This window comes from Pezoporus wallicus, unplaced genomic scaffold (assembly GCF_028554395.1).
Source record: "Pezoporus wallicus isolate ANWC-B61680 ecotype Strahan unplaced genomic scaffold, APGP_CSIRO_Pwel_v1 contig_749, whole genome shotgun sequence".
NCBI lineage: Eukaryota > Metazoa > Chordata > Aves > Psittaciformes > Psittacidae > Pezoporus > Pezoporus wallicus.
In genome coordinates this window covers 5,060,830-5,082,740 of record NW_026641327.1, presented here as the reverse complement: position 1 = coordinate 5,082,740, position 21,911 = coordinate 5,060,830, and the positions used below count along the sequence as shown (strand labels likewise).

The 21,911-nt window shown below is 41.2% G+C and overlaps 1 protein-coding gene across 1 annotated transcript in view; it reads right to left on the bottom strand.

Annotated features, from left to right (window-relative positions):
- LOC130606548 (band 4.1-like protein 4B) overlaps window positions 1-21,911 on the bottom strand; it is an 83,208-nt gene that overhangs the window by 9,895 nt on the left and 51,402 nt on the right. Inside the window, exons 3-6 of the mRNA XM_057423011.1 lie at window positions 10,072-10,114; window positions 7,782-7,860; window positions 4,790-4,834; window positions 3,927-3,979 (exon numbers count right to left, since the gene is read on the bottom strand). Of these exons, the coding sequence (XP_057278994.1) occupies window positions 3,927-3,979; window positions 4,790-4,834; window positions 7,782-7,860; window positions 10,072-10,114 (220 nt within the window). The remainder of the gene's footprint in view (window positions 1-3,926; window positions 3,980-4,789; window positions 4,835-7,781; window positions 7,861-10,071; window positions 10,115-21,911) is intronic.

Sequence of the window (21,911 nt, the reverse complement as noted above, 5' to 3'; positions counted from 1 at the left end):
ACACTCAAGAATCCAGAACTAAACCATCTTAACTAAAGCTGCTTCTTTGAGTTTTGAAGCATTTAAAGGAAATGAAGTTTCCATCAAAAGCAAAAATCAATGTACTACTGTTTCAAAAGAGGTTACTTTGAAATTTCTTCTCATTGTGTATTTTTCATTCCAAAACACTTCCCATTCCACTGAACGCTTAGTTATGTTACTGCTCGTGTCAGAACACAAAGATAATACTTAGTCTTAAGAAACCAGTGCTAAAGTTCTGGGGTTCTTTTTAAAACCACAGAGATGCTACAATATTCGGATTAAGTAGTTTTTAAGGAAAACCACTAGCATAATTGAGGTGTCACTTTCTCCTTAGCCACTCAAGGCCTGGTATCTTCTTTTCCAGGAGCAGAACACTTGCAAACTCTACTGAGCTCAGCAGAAGATGCATGTGCTGGGCATTTCAGTGACTGAAACCCTTGTCTTACGCCTGCAACCTGCTTTGCTCCTGGCACCTTTTAGCCATACAAAGAGGCTACAATGTCATCGCCTCAGCATGGAGGCACAAACATCAGCAGCAATATATGATTCAGCAGTACAACCTGTCACCCCCTGACATATGATGTGATTCCAAAGCAGGGCTGACAAGTCTGTGTTTCTTGACTACTATTACTACTACTACTACCACCAAAAGAAATTAAAAACCAAACAAACAAACAAACAAAAAAAAACAAAACGAAAAAAGGGAAGAGAAAAGAAAAAGTTAAAAAAAAAAAAAGGGAAAAGAAAAAACAGGAAGGAAAGAAAAAAAAAGGGGGGGGGGGGGCAAGCATAAGAGAGAGAAATAAACTCCCTTGAAGAAAACAGTTTTATTGCTTCAGGGCAGTATTAGACATAACATTAGAAAACTAATTCACTGTCAGTCTTCAAAAATACCTAGCAGGATATATTAGAACATAGGAAGTTACATGGTGAGTTACATTATTCTTATCTATATGCCTTCTTTAACAGAGTTATCTCAGCTCTGCTGCTGTTTCATCTAAGTGGGAAGCCTATTTAACACGTGTTGCAAAGAATTACTGGCAGTCCAGTCTCCAGACTGTAAGAGGGAGCCACAACACACACATTAGCAAGGAGGACTTCAGGGATAAAAAAAAGTAAGAACTTGAAGTTGGATGTGTTGACAACCATCTAGGAAAAACATGGGAGATTTCTCTACTAGTTAATTGAGAGAGAAGGCGGGGAATGAAAGCTGACTGTGCCATAAAGAGGATGTGTAAGGACGAGAAGAATCATGAGTGTGTAGGACAAAAGACACACAGAGAAGCTAGGGCAGAAGTATTAGGTACAAGAAAAATATCACCCTTGTTTCCCAAAGGCTGCAGTCACTGTTTATTCACTTTCAGGCAAACAAACTATGTCATCATTTTGAACTCTAAGAAATAGGTCTTAAGAGTAAGAGCCAGCAAGTCTCACCAGCTCCCCATAGAGCGGAAGAAGGGGGAAAGCACAGGCTCAGTACAAGGATGCTCTCACTTGTGGAATTACGTTCCCTGAATGGCTCAGCAGCACTAACATTTTTCAACACAGGGCACAGCAGAGGACCCACCTCTTCATTTTAGGTTTTATGACAAAGTATTACGCTTTGGCATGCTCTCCTCTGCTGCTTTTTTTTTTGGAGGTGGTGGTGGTGGTGATGGGTTGTTATATAATGCATTTATATACATTATCCATGTTCTTTAATAAATAACTGCATAAACTGGGGAAATATTTAAAAGGAAGTTTCTGAGAAAGGTTTTGAAACCCCCCAAAACACACTTATCTGTTTATATTGTTCATGCATCAACATGTTTATATTGCTCATTCTTTTACACAGAAAGAAGAAAAAGGTTTCACTATCCCAAGAAGACGGCTTACAATTAGAACTGAATACTGGAGATCTGAGAGAATGTTTTCCTTCTGAGTTTAATGCAGTTTCATAAGTACACCTGGTTGAATACGAAAGCCAAGCAAGACTAATGAGGTAGTTAAAGAGTTATTCTAAGAGTGACGATTCAAGTTTTGATTACAAGCTTTCTGCAGATAATCCCTAGGTGAAGTACAGGATTATGTATCTGCTTCACAAGTCACCCCTACTGCAAATCAACGTTACTTGCTACAGAATTTCCTCATGGGCCTGGAAACAAACTAACAATTTATATTTGAAAGATGATTCACACCAAACACCAGCCTTGGAACCTATTGTTTGAAACAAAGAAAGAATTACTGTAATGGAACAACTTTGTTGATAAAGAACATGTATGAAGTTTAAAGCTGTCCTGTGAAGAGAACAGGCTTTTGTTTCAGAGGCCTTAGTGTAGCAGTTTCTAAATAGCCATTTGTAACTTTTCTTCACTCTTAGGAAAGGCTCACTAAGGAACAAGATTAGATTTTACACGGTAAATGTAACCTTCTGAGGAGGGAGTAATCATTTGACATTTCTTAAAACTCTTCTGCTTAATTAAATTCCCAACGTCAGTAAAATATGCTAAATGTTATGTCATAGAATCATAGAATATCAAATGCTACTTATAGTGTATGTCAGCAGAGATATTAAATTAATTACAATAATGAAAGAATTTTGGAGAAACTTATTGTGATGATGTCAAAATTGTAGGAAATGAAGAAAAAAAAAAAGGCAGAAACGTATAAAAAGTGTGTTCCCACAGAGAGCGTCAAGGAGAGTTAGCTTTGGTACCTAGCTGGGGACATTATAAACATGATGGATAGCTGCAGTATTACATTTACACGGTAATCACGGGTGTCAGTTACTATCTAAAATGTAGAGGCATCAACCTATTGCCTTTTGCTTGGTTCTACTTGCTTAGACCAGGGGTAAGGTTACTGCTGTTTTTATCTGTGAAAATGGAAAATAGAAGTAACAAATTAAATATGAGCGCCAGACTTTTCCCATCTTAAAAAGACACAGAGCTTGCCTGCAGTAGTTCTTTGCACACCTAACCATCAGAGCTGTGGCAGACTGGAGCAGAAAAATAATCCACTGCCTCAAGATTTATACCTGCTGCTGTTTGGAACTGAATTCCCAGTTTTGATTGTCAAGTCCACCTAGCATCACTGAGTTATCTCCATTGCTGTATTAAAGTAAAAGGCTCTACCTAAGCACTCCATGCACCACTGCCAACCACCAGATGAAGGAGAAAGAGCATTTTTCATTGCAATTAATTTTGCTGCTGCTATGCCTACAGTGGTCCAGTTCACTGTACTTTCTTTTAGGAGCAGGAAGCCCGTGTTCAAAACTACACCCACAGGGACCCGCCTAGTGCAAAGCTCTACAACTGCCTGAAAGGAGGATGGAGAGAGGATGTGGCTGATCTCTTTCCCTAAATAACAAGTAACAGGACAAGTGGTAATGGCCTCAAGCTTCACGAGGGGATGTTTAGATTGGATATTAACAAAAACTTCTTCACAGAGAGGGTGGTCAGGTATTGGAACTGGCTGCCCAGGGAGGTGGTGGAATCACTGTTCAAAACCCATGTAGATGAGGCTCTCAGTGACATGGCTTACTGGTGGACATGGCAGTCCTGGAGTAATGGTTGGACTTAAAGGTCTTTTCCAGCCTAGCTGATTCTATGAAGCATGGGCTGAAGGGCCACCTGGCTCTTCAGGCTGAGCCAGCAGTACTGTGAACACACTACACCTTCTCACTCAGTGGGCAACTGTTTGAGGTCTTTCTTCCCTGGTCGCCATGGAACATTTTGCCCATCCACTCCTTTAAGGTTTCTTCCCTTTGGCAAGTGTGCCAGTGTTGGCCAGTGGAGTACAGAAGTTATGAACGGGGGGAAGGCACGGAAGTGATCTCCTAACATTCTTCTCCTCAGCTAAAGGAATGGCATTTATATATGATGAATGAGAAAGCACTAGTAACAAAGAGTGAAAAGAGACCATACCTTGAAGACACAGAGCTGCGAGTTCAACAGCAGTTTCATATGGGCATTTCAGTCTTGAAAAGAAAAAAATAAGGTATAAAAATCATGTTGCCTTTCTCAGTGAATTCTTCTTGCAATAAAGCTAAAAAGTAGCTTAATGTAAGAAATGGAAACATTAACTTCCATGAACTACTAATGTCATGAAACATCTAAAATTATTTTTACTTGTATATGATTACTTCCTAATTTGGTACATTCTAGTTAACACTGAACACATGATACACTCCACCATAAAACAAGCTTGAACTAATAGAGACAACATTAAACTGACTAAGGGACCAATTTTGCTTCCACACTGTATTTTAGAACATGGCTTTGAGGTTTTTTGATTTTGTAATTAAAAAAAAAAAAAAAAAAGGAAAATAGAGCAGGTGTGAATTTATTGGCCAGGGTGAGACTATAAACACACAAAGTACTTTTGCAGGGTTGACCTGTAGAGAAAGTGTTGCACTTCATCTTTTCCTCCCATGTTTTACCTACCATGCTGAAAAATATGGCAAGCACAAGTTACATTTTCAAGTCATAATAATAATCAGGACAGTCTTTGCTCTTTATGTGTTTCCATCACCTGGTTGATCCATTAAAGGTCTTTACCCATTCTATTTGTCAATAATATAATCATGATGCACACAAAGTCATCTATCTCTGTATTCTAAAGCAAAAAAAACCCATGCACGCGGAACTGTAAATCATGCTTATAATCTGTGCACAAATACCATACAGAATTAAAAGGATCACACAGTTAAAGTAAAATTTTAAATCACCGAGCGATTAGCTATAATAAATACGTTAAATTACAGTTGCAAGAGCAAAGAGGTACTTACTTCCCTGAAAGAATGTCTTGCCGGAGCTGTAATACAAACAAGTACCTGACAAATAAAAATTCAGAAAGTCAGAAGTATATATAATGTCATCTTTCTAGCCCCCATGGCTCTTAAGAAAAAGGGCCTTTGGGATCACCCAGATACACCCTGCAACCTTCAAACTTCCCCTAGCTTTCATTAAAATCAGAAAGAAGAGAACATTTCTCATCTGCTGGCTGTGTTCAGGACATTGTCCAAAGCCTTGCTGTTTACTGATGTGCTCTGTTTGAGCATACACCACAGCAACCTAAACGTAACTGATATTCTGACATTCTCTTGATCTGAGTCCTTCCCAATTCAAGGAAGAATTGAACTACAGGATCTAGAGTCAAAGGCATGAAGACTTCAGGTCTACCTTCTCAAACACAGAACATGGGAGAGTCCACATTACCAAAAAGAAAAAGCCCAGGTTGAATTATAATTTAAAATAGCAGAAAACTTCTGAATAAAAGAAACCTGAACTCCATAGAGTCCACACATTTATTTAGGAGGCCAAGTAGGAATTTACAGCCTTCAAACTGTAGTAGTAGTTTAAGCTGTTGCTAATTTTCAGTTATAGGCACATTTCATGTTTCACAGTCACTCAGAGTTAGGGTCTGAGGTATGCAGAAGCACCCCAGGTCATGCAAGAGCTCTGTTCAGGACAAGGTGGCACAGGCAGGCTCTGCACTGCTTTGGACACTGTGGGGTGAGGCTTGCCATGATGCGTGATGCAAGAGAAGCAAGTACAAAGCACTACTGAGTGTCAACCCAGTAAATGTGAATGTAAGTAAACCTCTGCTACCTTTACAAAGGAGCCAGAAAGACAAAGTGTTTTTCATCACAGAGGATGTGCTGTGAATGTGAGGAAGGACGAATAGTTGGAATCAGACAGGGAAATAGAAATGAAAAGGAAGATGAAAAAGACTTCTCATGACACACTAAAGCAGAATTAGATTTATCCACGTTAGCTCTGTCACAGCTCTGATTCACATACTTGGCTAATACCTGACATGCCAATCAAACCTGGGTATTTGCATGCATAGATTAAACATAGACAAGTGTATTTCCTGTTCCTATTGTTTTCCTCTGATGATTCACAATCTCATGAACTCTTCTAAATTTGAAAGAAAAAATCTGGGCAGTTCTTCTGCCTGTGTCAGTTGGCCTGTAAAGCACCATGGCTTCGCTCTGGTTGGTATGGTTTACTCTTGCTCTTTTTCTGCACACAGACTGACAAGCATCAGAATCTCAATTGCTGATATTCCAAATCAGCAAATTCTCCATGACACACATTCCTCTGTTGTTTTTCTAACTGACCTACCTAAACAGGTCCCATAAAGGTGACAGAAGATGTCTTCCAAATGGATTTAAACTGTGTTGTTGAATTGTTAAAAGACAGAATGAGTGATGGGTTTCAACTCTGTGCTTATTATGAGAATGTGACATTGACATCTTCACTACAAACTGGAGTCTATTTTGAACTTCCACCTCCAACCAGGTCAGTTCATGATTACTGTTAATGGTATTTTTTCCTCCTGCTCTTACTCCCATTTGAATTCTGAGTCTATAGTTTTTAATCCTCACTTTTTACTCAACATGCTACATGGAAAATCTGATCCAGCTAGTGTAAAGATTCTTCAAAAAACCCAGCAACATTCAAAATTATTCTCCCCTACAAAAAAGAAAAATACAACTATTTGTTCACCATAAAATCAATTTCTAGCTCATTTTCATTTTCCTTACCTAGTTTCACAGACATCTTCTGTCAAGCTTATGATTAAATAAAATTGTTCATAACACTGAAAATTTAGCTGACTAAAGTGTTTTTCTAATTAAAATAATCTTCTGAACTGTCATATTTCAGCAACAATTAGATCACAAAGCATCAGAGGTTAATACTTTCAGAGGAAATGTCTTACTCGATCACAGCAATGATCACATAGCTCAGAAACCCACATCTTCCAGTGACTAGGATCATATGCTTCAGAGGATTAAGCAAGAAATCTTGCAGTAGACAGTAATGGAATAATGCGACCACAGGGGAAATGTAATACTTGTCAGACATGCACCCTGATGTATGAAGACTTACATCGATTTTCAGAAAATATATATTATTCCTACTAATTTAACCACATTTTCTCATTACAGATGCCCTCAAATCATCCAGATTTTTTGATTCCCTTAAGATCTTGTATTTAATCACTTAAGTGGCAAGGAGTTCTATAGGTTAATTATACATTGTATAGGAATATGTCCTTTTATCGAATTAACACTGCTGCACTAAATTGATAGTGGATATTAAATCCTCCATGTCAGTATCATAAGGTAGTGACAATTAGCTCTTTCATCTTGTCTCAGGCAGTGAAAAAAACCTCACCATGGTCAACACAGCAGATAGGAGACAGTAAACTTATGTCTGCAAGTGTAAGTTTAATGTAAACATCACATGCACATGAACTACAACAATCAACAGTCTTTAAGCACCTTAGGCTGATTGGGAGTACACTGACTATTGCCAAGCAAATTAGAAGACATAGAAAATGCCCTATGGTGAGAAACAGACAGAAAAAAAAAAAGATAGAATAACATTATAATAGTTAATTACTATACAAAGAAGACACAAAGTTGGCAGATACAAAAGGTAAGTAAAATCCTTTTCCTCCAGCTGCTCCTTTCTCAGTTTTCAGAATATCCTCCAGCTCGCACCCAGGTGCTATGAACCCAGCAAGGTGTAGTTTTTACACCCCTGAAAACAGCCCACCAGGCTGAAACAAAAGATCTCCAGGTATCCTAAGGCAACTTTATACAATTGCAGTCTTTCGCACCACAGAGAACACGTGGGGAAGTGGAAGAGATTCAGTCAATCAACTGTTAACCAAGAACTCAAGCTGCCTATTCCCATAATTCTGTGGCCTTTGTACCATTATTAAATCATCCCCAATTCTCAGAGCAAAGGGGACAAAGTTCCTACCTTGTAAACTCCTCATGAAGGTTGTTTGGTTCTGATGAATAGTACTTTATTCGAAAATGCAACGTGTATGGAGGTCCAACTGTGTATGCAGAGATTTTAAACAGGGGAAAACAAAAAGTTTACACTAGTTGCGCATCTCCTAAGACAGGCCAACAACCACCACCCCACAACCCAAGAAACCCAAAGCGAGCTGTGTTTTTCACATTCTTTGAAGAAGCCAATATTTCATGGTTTTAAATTGTAAAATGCATGCAGTAAAAAAAAAAAAAAAAATAGATTACCACCATACTTTCTGATACTCTAATAATTAGATTAATCCAGCAACAGCCCATTTGGCAAACACATTTTTGTTCAAAGAGGTGCGCCCACAGCAAGTTCCAGGTACGCTGCCTATTGCTGGAGGCAGAGGGAGATGGAAGGGAGAGGAAGGAAAAGGGTGATGCTTCTTATCAGGCACAAACACAACTCCAAAAAACACCTGACCCAATAGATCAGATTTTGACTGGTACAAGTGAATGAGAAAGGGTTAGATAAATACTGTGGAAAGTGCTGGAGAGGGCTCTGAAAGGCACTCATGAACACAGAAAGCTAACATATTCCACAAAGTGGTGTTGGGAGAATTGTTTTCTAATATCAGAAGGTGAATGCTAGGTCTGACTTTCTATGTAACACAGATAACAAAATCAGACACTATGAGACTATGACCAATATTTCCTTATCTGCCTAGGCATCATCTTCCAGACCAACAGCCTGCTGGTACATTAAGTGGTAGAAAAGTAACTTTCTTTCACACCTTTCTAAGGTCTTCTGTAACACCACATCAACACAGTATGTATGTGCATATCAACCATCCACTCTACTAAAAACATGTGCAGCTAAACCTGTAATTATTAGAGCTTTGACACTGTCTCCAGCAATAGCTCCTAGAAGACAGGTTATAGTACCCTCAGCTGACAGGCACTACTGGTAAGGTCTGCATCAGTGAAATAATGACTCTTACCTGCCCACTGCTGGGAAAAAAAGAGCAGTGAGCACATCCATCATGAAAGAGGAACTCTCCTCAAAGCACCTGCTGAATGCAAGGTAAAGAAGAGTATCCTGTTGTGAGGCAGACCTTTACAACACCCATCAAATTGCTTCCCTCTTTGGCATTCCTCAGGGCATGGCTTGGCCAATTTCTTTTCAAAATAGGCCCTTCACAGATTAAACAGACCAAACAGTGCAACTAAACTGGTTGAAGGTGTTACAGAATCATTGATTTTCCACATTTTAAGGCAGATCAAGAAAAGGACACAGCTGTAACAGAAAGTGCACCTGCAAATCCCTTAGTCACTTCAGGTAAAGCAGCCTGTGATGTGATGAAAAGATGAGAGAAAGCCAACCACCAAAACCTTACCTACAGCAGCTATCTTTACCATCTATTCTAGCAGAATAATAGCCACACACTGTGGGTTGAAAGCAAACTGTCCTAAAGGCCTTTGAAGAACTCCACCATTTACAAAAATCATCTAGATATTTGGATACTTATCGGAAAGAAGGGCAAAGCACCAATGAAGCAATCAAGACCCATTTCTGTGAGATCCTTCAAGAGGGTCAACAATTTCCTTTCAAAACACTATATTTTAATCTCACAGAAATGGTATTTTAATCTCACGTAAGATTATCTATGCCTGTCTATGGCTGTGGCCAACTGCAGTATATTAACAAAACATGTTACTGCTGATGCTGTACTGTATCCAAGCCTGTAACCAGGTTATTAGAAATCCAAAAGCAACTTGCCCACCTTAGCCAATTTCCACAAAGTACTCAGTGGCCAAACCGAACCCCACCACCCACTTGATGAAACAGAAGGTATTTCTGCTGGTTTTATTCATGATACAAAAAAAGAGGTTAACCATTATACAACAAAATATTTTCCATTACTCAGTCTTTGAATAAAAGTAATAAAATAACAATCAGAAAATTTGTTCCAGATCAGTAGCAGTGACAGAAAACATGATCGGTGTCCAGGCAACCTGATTTCACAGATCAGGCTGAAATTACCTGACAACCTACTCTGTCTCAGACAAACAGCACATGTTTAACAAGGGCTGCTGAAGGCTGGTCTATCGCTTATGCGTGCTCTTGCATTTAGCATGATATAGTCAGCCAATTAGCCATTAAATCTATTTCCTAAGAAATATTTATTCCATTAAAGGCCATGTTTAAACATTCACAATCATGTTCAAATACTCTAAGTTCATATTCTCAAGGAAGTAACAAAATAAACAAGCAGAGACATGCTACTTACTTTTTATTTGCTTCTTAATGAATTTTGATTGGTCCAACCAGTGCTGAAAAAAGAAAATCCACATTTAAGCAGTTCCATTTAAAGATTTTGTTGACATGACAAACTAATTACATCAAAATCTAACAGATAAAAATATCTTTTAGGAGGAAATATTGCTATATTTATTTACTAAACTTCTATACGTTTGCACAAGTGTTCCTTTTCACATTTACCAACTTACTTTCTTTGACGGGGGAAAGCTTGATTTACAAATGCATCAGTATTGCCAGGGAAGTTTCACTCTTCCAGAGAGGAAACCTCAAAAACCAAAACCGCAAAGCGGTGGTGTATGGAAAATACCCTTCCATGCTAGGTTTAACATCTGTTATGGAAGTGCCCTTGTGGACACCAGGCCAAACCCCTGGGTTTCATTCTCTTTTCAACTCTTCTGTTTGATGAAGATCCTACACTGTCCTGCCTTCCATTGCCCCATGGCCAAGTTTTTTCAAGATAAGATGAATACTGAACCCTCACTAAAAGCATCTGGGAAACACTGATGCATACCCAACACCTCTTTTTGAACTAATCAAAAGATCTTCAATAGATACATCTTTGATGACAAAAATGTATGCTTCCCAGCAAAGTTTACGCACTCCCTTGTCAGTGCAAGTTGTATCTACAGAAGAGTAACGATGAACAATCTCTGGTGCAAACTTAGCTTAAACCTTTGACTGTCTCTGCACAATGTCCTACACAAGGCTGCAGTCTGATTTAAAGCAACCCTATGTAAATGCTCCAGTCACATAAGGTAATAAACCAGTATTTGGAATTCCTCAAAATAAATATTTTGCTATATTAATCTTAAAATAATAAACTAGGTACTATGGCATAAAATCTTAAGGGAAAAAACCCTGCCTCCCTACTAAAGCATTCATGCTTTCAGAAAAAAGGGAATCTTTAAATGACTACTTATCATTCCACTAACACCACAGCTAAATAAATGTGAAAAAGTATTTGTTGGACAGTAATGCTGGTATCTGTCCTAAGCCAAAGCAAAAAGTTACTTATCACAGGCATAGAGAAGGGTATAGATCAAAAGTCTGATAACTTATGACCTCTGAAGTAAATAAATCTCACAAAAAGGAGAAAGAGAAAAAGAAATAACACTTATTCTGAAGGTGCTTTTATTTGCATGAGACTTGCTAGACTCCCTTAAGTGAGGCTGCCAAGGAATCCATCCTTACAATCTGAGAAATCTCCACCAGAATGGAAATAAAACATTACAGCAGCTCATACAAATACATTCCTTGGAGTTACAAGTAATTTATTCAGACTCTACTTTACTCTTTTATGAAGAATTACACCAGTAAACACAGCAGTTCACAGAAGCTTTGTGAAATTTCAAATTTTTGATAGTAATATTGAAACTTCAGTGTATTTTTTTTGGTGGGTTTTTGGTTTGTTTGTTTGGGCTTTTTTTTTAACTGAAATTATACTTTCTGTTACTTTCATACCTCCAGGGCAGATTACTCTTTTGTGCTTCCAACACCTAGCTACAAAAATGTCTTTCACCCCAATATTTATTTTGGCTAAAGATAAACCACTCGCAAAGACAAATGTACCGACTCCATTAAAAGTTTGGCTTCATATTAAATCAAATCAAACATAAATAACATCTATACTACAGGCAAAAATCCTCCATCTGTGGCTCATTACTACCATGTTCAGAAATGAGCACCACACAGCCTGAACTAAAATAATTCCCACCGAAATAACAGCTGACAGTCCCAATCCTGGTATGTGGTATTCTAGGTGTACTAAAACTCAAATACACCAAGTGTCAAACTGGTTATCTGTAAGTGTAAATACTTCAAAGAAGGCTTAAAAATATCTCACAAGACTCTAGGAACTACTTGCGCAGACCATTAAACAAGGCTACAACCAAGACAGGGAACCATCATTCACTCTCCATAACCAAGCAGCCAGAGGCAGACTGCTCCAGGAGATAAAGCACAGCAAGCATTAAATTCATCCCTCTTCAGAGGCAAGAATGAGCTACCATTTTACCCTCATCCCACATTGCACATCACAGATGCATGTGATATGGCCACCACACAGATTACAAAATAAAAATCGAGGTAGGACATGGACCAGCAGTATTACTGGCCCAGAGTTACCAGTCCTGGCAGTTTTCATGCAGATTTGTCAATTTTTAAAGTCAGATATTATGTGCAACAGCACAAAAAAAGCCAAAAAAAAAAAAAAGGTTTGGGCTTGACTACATACTGCTTGCTGACTCAAGAATAGGAAAGTGAAAGCAATGAATTCTTAAGTCTCACTAGGAAGTTGAAAAGAGGAGACTTTTTCTCTCCCAGCATCTGTCTCTGTAGCTCTATCTAAGCAACTGTACAACATTTCAGGATCCAAACTCAAAGAAACTTAACTACGGATCTCAAAGAGTAGGACAGAGGCTGACACAGTAATTTCAACTATACAGTGTCACATTCCCTATATCCAGTCTGGACTCAGAAGCATCCAAGGAGGAGGAAAATGATTAATTGGTTTAGGACTGTGTTATGATAGCAAGTGTATCTAAGCTACTTGGACCACACTAAGGGGAAAAAAGCAAACCAAAACAAACCCCAGTCAAACTGCAGGTAATCAAGATTCTGTGATTACTTTAGAACAGAACTGAACAAAACAGAACAGGACAGTACAAATAGTTCAGTTGGAAGGGACCTACCACAATCATCTGGTCCAAACGCCTGACTACTTTATGTTATCAAGGGCAGTATCCAAATGCCTTTTAAATACAGACAGGCTTGAGGCATCAACCTCTCTAGGAAGCCTGTTCCAGTGTTTGACTACCCTCTCAGTAAATAAACGCTTCCTAATGTTCAAACTGAACTCTGACTGATACAGCTCTGAACCATTCCCATATGTCCTATCACTGGATACCAGTGAGAAGAGCTCAGCACCTCCCTTTCCACTTCCCCTCCTCAGGAAGCTGCAAAAAACAATGAGGTTACTCCTTTAATTCTGTCAGATAAACAGGAAGTTCAAATGCTGGATTATATTCTATTTATTCCTGCTTAATGCCAATGTAATTTCTTTCCTTTGCCAAATGAATAGTTTCCTATGGTATTAGCTGACATAAACCAGTAGTTACTTGTTGGGATTCATGTGCTGAAAACACACCCCAATCAATTCCACATGAGAGAAACGCCATTTAAAAAAAAGATTTCTTAAAATAGTGGAAGCACGTATGTATCTCAGCATGCTCTCCTGTTGATCACTCACTTTATCTAACTGAAGGAGAAAAACTAAGTACCTCAACCCTCCGTAAGTGATAGCAACCAGTATTTTCTCAGAATAGTCACACAGCAAGGGAAAGATGTATTTGTGTCAAGATACAGCAGATAAACTATAGTTTCTGGTCTACGTAAGGACCAGAGTGACTGCCAAACGAAGACTGAAAAGGGGAGTACCACAGGTTGACACAAACCCTTCACACACCTGAGCTTTGCAAATTCCATCGTCTCTCTACTTGCTTCCTAAAAGAATGAAAAATCCTTGTCTTGTTCTATAGAGCCCTCAAAGGTGACCTGAAAAGGAAAAAAATTGTGTTTGACCCTTTTTGGTTGGTTTGCTTTGCTAGTTTAAACTGCACGAAGAATGTCCTGAATAAACTGTTTTCCTTACGCTCATTCAGTAAGAGAATGCCCATTCTTACTGGAAGTTTCATTTGCTTTCTGAAAAACACTGCTTAAATGCTTTCTCAATCCTTACCTGGAGGTACAGGAGGGAGAACCGTGCTAAATGCTCAGGTTTGGAAAAGAAGGTGTACTCAACAAAAGCTGGCACCTTTAAAACTGAAAGTCAATTATCCCTTCAACTGTCTTCTTGCTGTCTGATTTCCCAGGCACCTGAGCCCTCCCAAGCTGTCTGCCATTAGGCACACAGCTTTCTAAAGCAGAGAGGATAAAAATGTATGTAACGCGTGGGAGGAAGGAATCACCAAAACAAAGTCAATAAAAACCCTACCCACCAACCACAGACTGGGACGTTTGCAATAAAGTTACAAAGGAGAAAAATCCCTTTCCTCTTTTCTCCTGAAGGTCACCTTTTAAATAATATTATGATAGAAGCAGAAAACCAAATGAGAATTGGGGTCATGCAGAAACTCAGAGACTACACAAGCATATACTTAGAAATGGTATAAGCTCCCAGGAGTTCACAGCTTAAAACGATGAGGAGATTGTTCATTACACTCATCTAAGTTTCTTTGATCCCTCCTGGAAAGCTATGTTCCTCTTGAAAATGTAGATGCAGAGAAGAACTGCTTTTAGATAAATTGCTCAGATACAGCTGAAGATGTAATGAACACCAGGGGTGATACTGGCTAGTATTTTCAATAGGAAGCAGGATGATGGGGCACAATACAACTGCATGGGGTTACTACACACACAATACAACTGCAGAGAGAGAGCAAGAGAGTGCTGGGGCAAAGGAAGGCATTTTTGAACTGGCTGGAGGAACTATTTAAAAACAGATTCTGTGATACTAGCATGGACAACTACAGTACTCCCAAATTCCAGGCTGAGCCCCAAGGGAGAGGGGAGAAGAGCACCACCTGGGTTCCACTGGGCTGCTGCACCAGGGTGACAGGAGGAGACTCTCACAGCACCACTAAGGTCCTCGGGATCTGGAGGTGGGGGTGTTCAGCCTGAGGACAAGAAGCCTACCCAAAAGGTGTACTGAAGATGAAGCCAGACTCTCCATGGTAGTACACAATGAATACCAACAGATCAAGCAAAGAAGCTGAGAGACAGCTTTTGCTTTGGTGGGCTGGTTTGATTTTGGGTGGCCACCAGATGCCCACCAAAGCTGCTCTATCATTCCCCTCCTCAACTGGACGAGGGAGCAACATGATGACAGACATATCACTCTGACCAATTACCATCACAGGCAAAACACACTAAACTCAGGGAAATTAATTTAACACTACCAATCAAATTGGAGTAGGGTAACAAGAACTAAGTACAAATCTTATTTTTCCTTCCACCCCTCCCTTTTTCCCAGGCTCAAATTCATTGCAAATTGTTCCACCTCCTTCCCCCGAGTAATGGGGTCTGTGATCAGTTCATCACACATCGTTTCTACCACTCCCTCCTCCTCAAGGGAGGACTCCTTACACTCCTCCCCTGCTCCAGTATCTCTCTCCCACGGTAGACAGCTCTCCATCAACTTCTCGAAGGTGAATCCTTCCCACAGGCTGCAGGTCTTCATAAACTGCTCCAGTGTGGGTCCCTTCTATGGGTGCAATCTTTCAGGAACAGGCTGCTACAAGTGTGGGTCCCTTCCACGGGGTGTAGTCCTTCAGGAACAGACTGCTCCAGTGTGGGTTCCCCGCAGGGTCACAAATCCTGCAGCAAACCTGTTCCAGCATGAGCTTGTTTCTCCATGAGGCCACAGGTCCTGCTTCAGCACAAGCTTCCCATGGGGTCACAGCCTCCTTTGGGCATGACCCTGTTCCGGTGTGAGGTCCTCCAGGGACTGCAGGGGGATATCTGCTTCACCAGGCATCTCCATGGTTGCAGGGGAGTATCTGCTCTTCCATGGACCTCCATGGGCTGCAGGGGCACAGCCTGCCTCACCATGGTCTGCACCACAGGGGGAATCTCTGCTCCGGTGCCTGGAAGTCTTCCCCTCCTTCTGAACTGACCTTGGTGTCTGCAGAACTGCTTCTCTCATGTATTCTCACTGCTTTCTCTCAGCAGCTGTTACACAGCAGTTTTTTCCCTTTTAAGTCACTGGAAGCATCACCAACACTGCTGATGGGCTCAGCTTTAGCCAGCAGTGGGTCTCTTTTGGAGCTTTTTCAACTGGCTCTGTCCACCACGGGCACATTCTGGCATCTGCCAAAAGTAACCTCCACAGCCCTCTCACTTCAGCTTACGCTCTGGCCATGAACAAAGACAAAAGAAAATAGCAAAAGCTCTTTGTTGTATTGGATAGACTGAAGACTTGACTTCTTAGAAGAGAGGTGGAGAAGCATCACTGAGACAGTACTGCAACCACCTGCCTTGCACAACTGCTTCTCAAGTCTGTGCCAGAGAAATAGTCTCCAACCTCCCCTGAAATAGCAAGTGCTACTGGAAGATGAAAACCTGGAGATGCTCTGGGAATTCTTGGTGTATTGGAGTCTCTCACCACATGTTCCTAAACTGCAATACATCCTTGGACAGCCACAGCTGGAAGCAGTCACTGATCACATGTTCTGCATTGCTGTGGAGGCAGTCACATTGCCTCTGTCCAGTTACTGAACTGGCATTTCATATCACTACCACTATTAGTAACTGAAGCACCGAGTACCACAGGATATTGTTACCTGTACAGCTCTTGGGACCCTCCAGCTGTGACAGGTATTTGTTGTTATAGGCTACAACCCACAGACACAGGTCCTGCAACAACCACAGGCCCAAAAAGCTCATCATCCAGAGGAACAAGAGAGATTTAGGGAGGGGAAAGAGAATCACAGATGAATTTCATGGTTTTTTTTTCATGGGGAAATTGGGTATTTCTACTAGAAGCAGAAAAGGAAACAGTTTGCATTATCAAAATATTAACCAGTACCGCTTTCTCCCAACATTCAACGTCTACGGGGGTGTGATATAATAGGCATCACAGAAACATGGTGGGATGGCTCCTACGACTGGAGTGTTGGAATGGAAGATTACAGGTTCTTTAGAAAAGACAGGCCTGGCAGGTGGGGAGGGGGAGTTGCCCTTTATGTTAGGGATAGGCTGGAGAGTATGGAACTCTGTCTGGGGACAGGTGAGCAGTCAACAGAGAGTTTGTGGGTCAGGGTTAAAGGGAATATAGCTATGGGAGACATTACTGTGGGGATCTGTTACAGAACGCCTGTTCAAGGAGAGCCTGCGGATGAAGCACTCCATAGACAGATAGGAAAAGCCTCACGCTCGCAGGCCCTTGTTCCCATGGGTGACTTCAACCACCCTGACATCTGTTGGAAGGACGGTACGGCCCGGCACAAGCAATCCAGGAGGTTCCTCGATTGTGTGGAAGACAACTTCCTTCTGCAAGTAATAGAGGAGCCAACGAGGAGAGGTGCCATGCTTGACCTTGTGCTCACCAACAGGTAAGGGCTCAGTGGAAATGTGATGCTCCAGGGCAGCCTTGGATGCTGCGATCATGAGATGCTCGAATTTGAGATCCTCAGGACAGTGAGAAGAGCGTGCAGCAAGCTCACTGCCCTGGACTTCAAAAGAGCAGACTTTGGCCTCTTCAGGAACCTGCTTAGTAAGGTTCCATGGGATACAGCCCTAGAGGGCAGGGGGGCCCAAGACTCTTGGTTGATATTCAAGGATCACCTGCTACAAGCTCAGGAGTGTTGCATCCCAACCAGAAGGAAGTGCAGCAGGAGGGCCAGGAGACCTCCTTGGGTGGATAAGGAGCTGCTGAGGAAAATTCAAATGAAAAAAGAGGCTTATAATAAGTGGAGGCAAGGACAGGTGGCATGGGAAGAGTACAGGGGTGTTGTCTGGGAAGCTAGGGACAAGGTTAGGAAAGCTAAGGCCCAGTTAGAATTAAACTTGGCTAGGGGTATTAAGGATAACAGGAAGGGATTCTACAGGTACATAGCAAATAAAAAACAGACTAGGGAGAATGTAGGCCCCCTCAAGAAGCTCTCGGGAGAACTGGCTACACAGGATTTGGAGGAGGCTGAGGTTCTGAATGACTTCTTTGCCTCGGTCTTCACTGGCAAAGGCTCTGACAAAACCACCCAAGTCTTGGAAGGCAGATGCAGGGACTGTGAGAATGAAGACCTTGGGCCCACTGTAGGAGAGGATCTGGTTCGAGACCATCTTAAAAATCTGAATGTGCACAAGTCCATGGGTCCTGATGAGATCCATCCGCGGGTCCTGAAGGAGCTGGTGAATGAAGTTGTGAAGCCACTGGCCGTCATATTTGAGAAATCATGGCAGTCAGGTGAAGTTCCCGATGACTGGAAAAAGGGAAATATAACCCCCATTTTCAAGAAGGGGAAAATGGATGACCCAGGGAATTATAGACCAGTCAGTCTCACCTCTGTGCCTGGCAAAATCTTGGAGCAGATTCTCCTGGATGGCATGCTAAGGCACACGAAAATCAACAAGGTGCTTGGTGACAGCCAGCATGGCTTCACTAAGGGGAAATCCTGCCTGACCAATCTGGTGGCCTTCTATGATGGGGCTACAGAACTGATGGACAGGGGTAGAGCAGTTGATGTCATCTACCTGGACTTGTGTAAAGTGTTCAACACTGTCCCACACAACATCCTTGTCTCTAAGTTGGAGAGACATCAATTTGATAGGTGGACCACTCGGTGGATAAAGAACTGGCTGCATGGCTGCACACAAAGAGTTGTGGTCAATGGCTCAATGTCCAGCTGGAGACCAGTAACGAGTGGTGTCCCTCAGGGATCGGTGTTGGGACCGGTCTTGTTCAACATCTTTGTCGGTGACATGGACACTGGGATTGAGTGCGCCCTCAGCAAGTTTGCTGATGACACCAAGCTGTGTGGTTCGGTTGATATGCTGGAGGGAAGGAATGCCATCCAGAGGGACCTTGACACGCTTGTGAGGTGGGCTGATGCCAACCTCATGAAGTTTAACCATGCCAAGTGCAAGGTCCTACACCTGGGTCGGAGCAATCCCAGGCACAGCTACAGGTTGGGCAGAGAAGAGATTCAGAGCAGCCCTGTGGAGAAGGACTTGGGGGTGTTGGTCGATGAGAAAATGAACATGAGCAGGCAGTGTGCGCCTGCAGCCCAGAAAGCCAACCGTATCCTGGGCTGCATCAAAAGGAGCGTGACCAGCAGGTCAAAGGAGGTGATCCTGCCCCTCTACTCTGCTCTTGTGAGACCTCACCTGGAGTATTGTGTGCAGTTCTGGTGTCCTCAACATAAAAAGGACATGGAACTGTTGGAACAAGTCCAGAGGAGGGCCACGAGGATGATCAGGGGACTGGAGCACCTCCTGTATGAAGACAGGCTGAGAAAGTTGGGGCTGTTCAGCCTGGAGAAGAGAAGGCTGCATGGAGACCTCATAGCAGCCTTCCAGTATCTGAAGGGGGCCTATAGGGATGCTGGGGAGGGACTCTTCATTAGAGACTGTAGTGACAGGACAAGGGGTAATGGGTTAAAGCTTCAACAGGGGAAGTTTAGATTAGATATAAGGATGAAATTCTTTCCTGTTAGGGTGGTGAGGCACTGGAATGTCCAGCGAGGCTGTGAATGCTCCATCCCTGGTAGTGTTCAAGACCAGGTTGGATGAGGCCTTGGGTGATATGATTTAGTGTGAGGTGTCCCTGCCCACGGCAGGGGGGTTGGAACTAGATGATCTTAAGGTCCTTTCCAACCCTAACTATTCTGTTTCTATGATTCTATGTATTGAACAGTGAGGCTTGTCCTATTTTGTTCTGCCTAATGAGCCCTTGTTGTTACAATATTAAGCAGTACATAAGCAGAAAGACTCCCAGATATCACACTAAGGCTGACTGGTTTGAGTTGCACATTTTTCCATATCCCTCACACCCTTAAGAAGTCACAGCACCAGTATCAAAAGCAGCCACATGAAAAGCTCTTGATCTGAATGACAATGAGCCTTGACAAATGACAAAGAAAATTCAGATTCAGCAGATGCAGTCATGAAGCAACAAGCTCCTACGGGGCCTTGACCCAATCAATACCTGCTGAAACATCCAGGACTCTAGTTCTCACTGTACTACTATATTATGGATATTATAAAACATACACAAATATAGAAATTAAAAAAAAATGATGCAAACAATGAAAGAACCACCACTAGAACAGCTGCAGAACCAAGTCTCAGTTTTGTCTGAGTCTGTTAGAAAAAAAGAGTTGTTCCAAAGCTATTATAATGTGACTACAGTACAGTTTTATCCCTCACTATAACCTATAAATTGTGATCAGTCAAGAAGCTGAACATCAGCAGGCAATATATCTGTGTTGCTTTTTAAACCGCACTTATGAATAAAGGTTTTCTACTAGATCAATTCTTCTGCACAGTAATAATACTTAACAATCCATGTCACCCAGAGTATTTCTACTTCTGGAGTTAATATCAGATAACTTAAAATACAACAGTACACAAAGCTTTGCTTTAGAATAACTACTTGATGACTGTCTACATTCTTCTATTCATGGATATCTTCAAAGAGCACTCTGCTGCAGAGTTCACTGAATTAGGCTTTACAGCATTTTCTGCCTTGCTGCTCAAATCCTGCTTTTCACAACTTTATGGATTTTGGTTGTACTGAAAAAATTTTTGGGGGGTATTAAAAAGAAGCCGTTCAAAGTTTTTTTTCTTTTTTGAAACAGATCAGCTCTAATAATGATTTTATTTTTTTTTTTGTTCGAAATCACAGTATCAACACTGCTTGTCCCATCTCTGACAAAGTTACAGGACTGCAGGAAACAGTGCACTCAAAGGCTGCTGGCCTGGAAGCACACAGAAGTAATTTCCACCATTCAAAGACTATTTTCTCCTCTCTTATTTATAATGGGGGCTTAAATATGTTTAGCACTTAACAAAACATATCAAAGAGAAAGGCTCAGAGCCTCAAAGAGTTTACAGAACTTTAAGCTCCCAGTCCACTTTGTGGCTGGGCTGGCACTAAGCAGAAGCACACAGAAGCTACACATTAATAGCTACGCAAATGAAATGAGTAGATCACAAGTTCAAAACAGACCAAGGAAGGATATTAAATTACGGAACCTTTTTTTGCACAGGGTGCTGGGGAACATAAAAGCCTGTGCCTTAAAGCTCTTGAAGCTCTACTCTCTGACCAGCTTGAGTCAGACAAAAAAAAAACCCAAACCCACAACCTAAATGAGAGTTTTCAGCCTCACACCAGAGGTGAAGAACTGCCCTAAACACACCTCTTAATCCAGGTAGCCATAACGCTGCTATTAAAGCTCTCCAACCATCACTGGCTTTTTTAGCACCCCCAGAGGCTGTTCATGGCACTTATCCCTCTTGTAACTGTAGACACAATGCTTTACTCCCCATCCCATGAAGAGGAAAGAAATAGCATAGAAAGCTAAAACACTTCCACATTTTGCCCTGAACACCAGGAATACAACTACCTATGGAAAACATACTTGCTCACATCTCTGCTTCATCTCTTACTATTCAAAAGAGCCCTTCAGTTTTGCAAATATAGAAGAAAAAGAGCATTCTCTGCTACCTCATCCAGGTCTTCTGTTTCTCATCTGCCCTCTTTCTTGCTGGGAAAGAATGCTTCACTCTCCCTTTCTGCTTCCCTTCTTTCGAAACATTATGGAACTCCTTGCTAGGTAACTTCTAACTATCAAGTTTTAAATGATTTGACAATCAGTAATAATATAATCCATTTTGCTATTCTGAGGAAGCTCTGCTCTATTAGCTATGTCTTTTATTAGATGCAATTTATGTAATAAATTTTATCAGCAACATATAGACTATCTACCTAAAAACCCCAATCCCATTATGGACATACTACAAACATCAGTTTCCAGTGATAAGTACATACCCTTAAATTAACTGGGGTATTAGGATAATGTTTAAATAGGTAATACTTGTTTTCCCCAAAAGCACAGATTCCCTTTCTCAATAGGCAAATCATTATATTTAAACAACAAACAGAAGACTTGTCCAAAGTCATTAGTAAATCAGATGATCACGCAAGCTGATAAAACACTAATCTGACCTGATCACATTGCCCCAAGCTTGCTAGAGAATAAAGCTGAGAATTCTGAGAGTATAAAGGTAGAACCTAACTACATTCAACAAGAT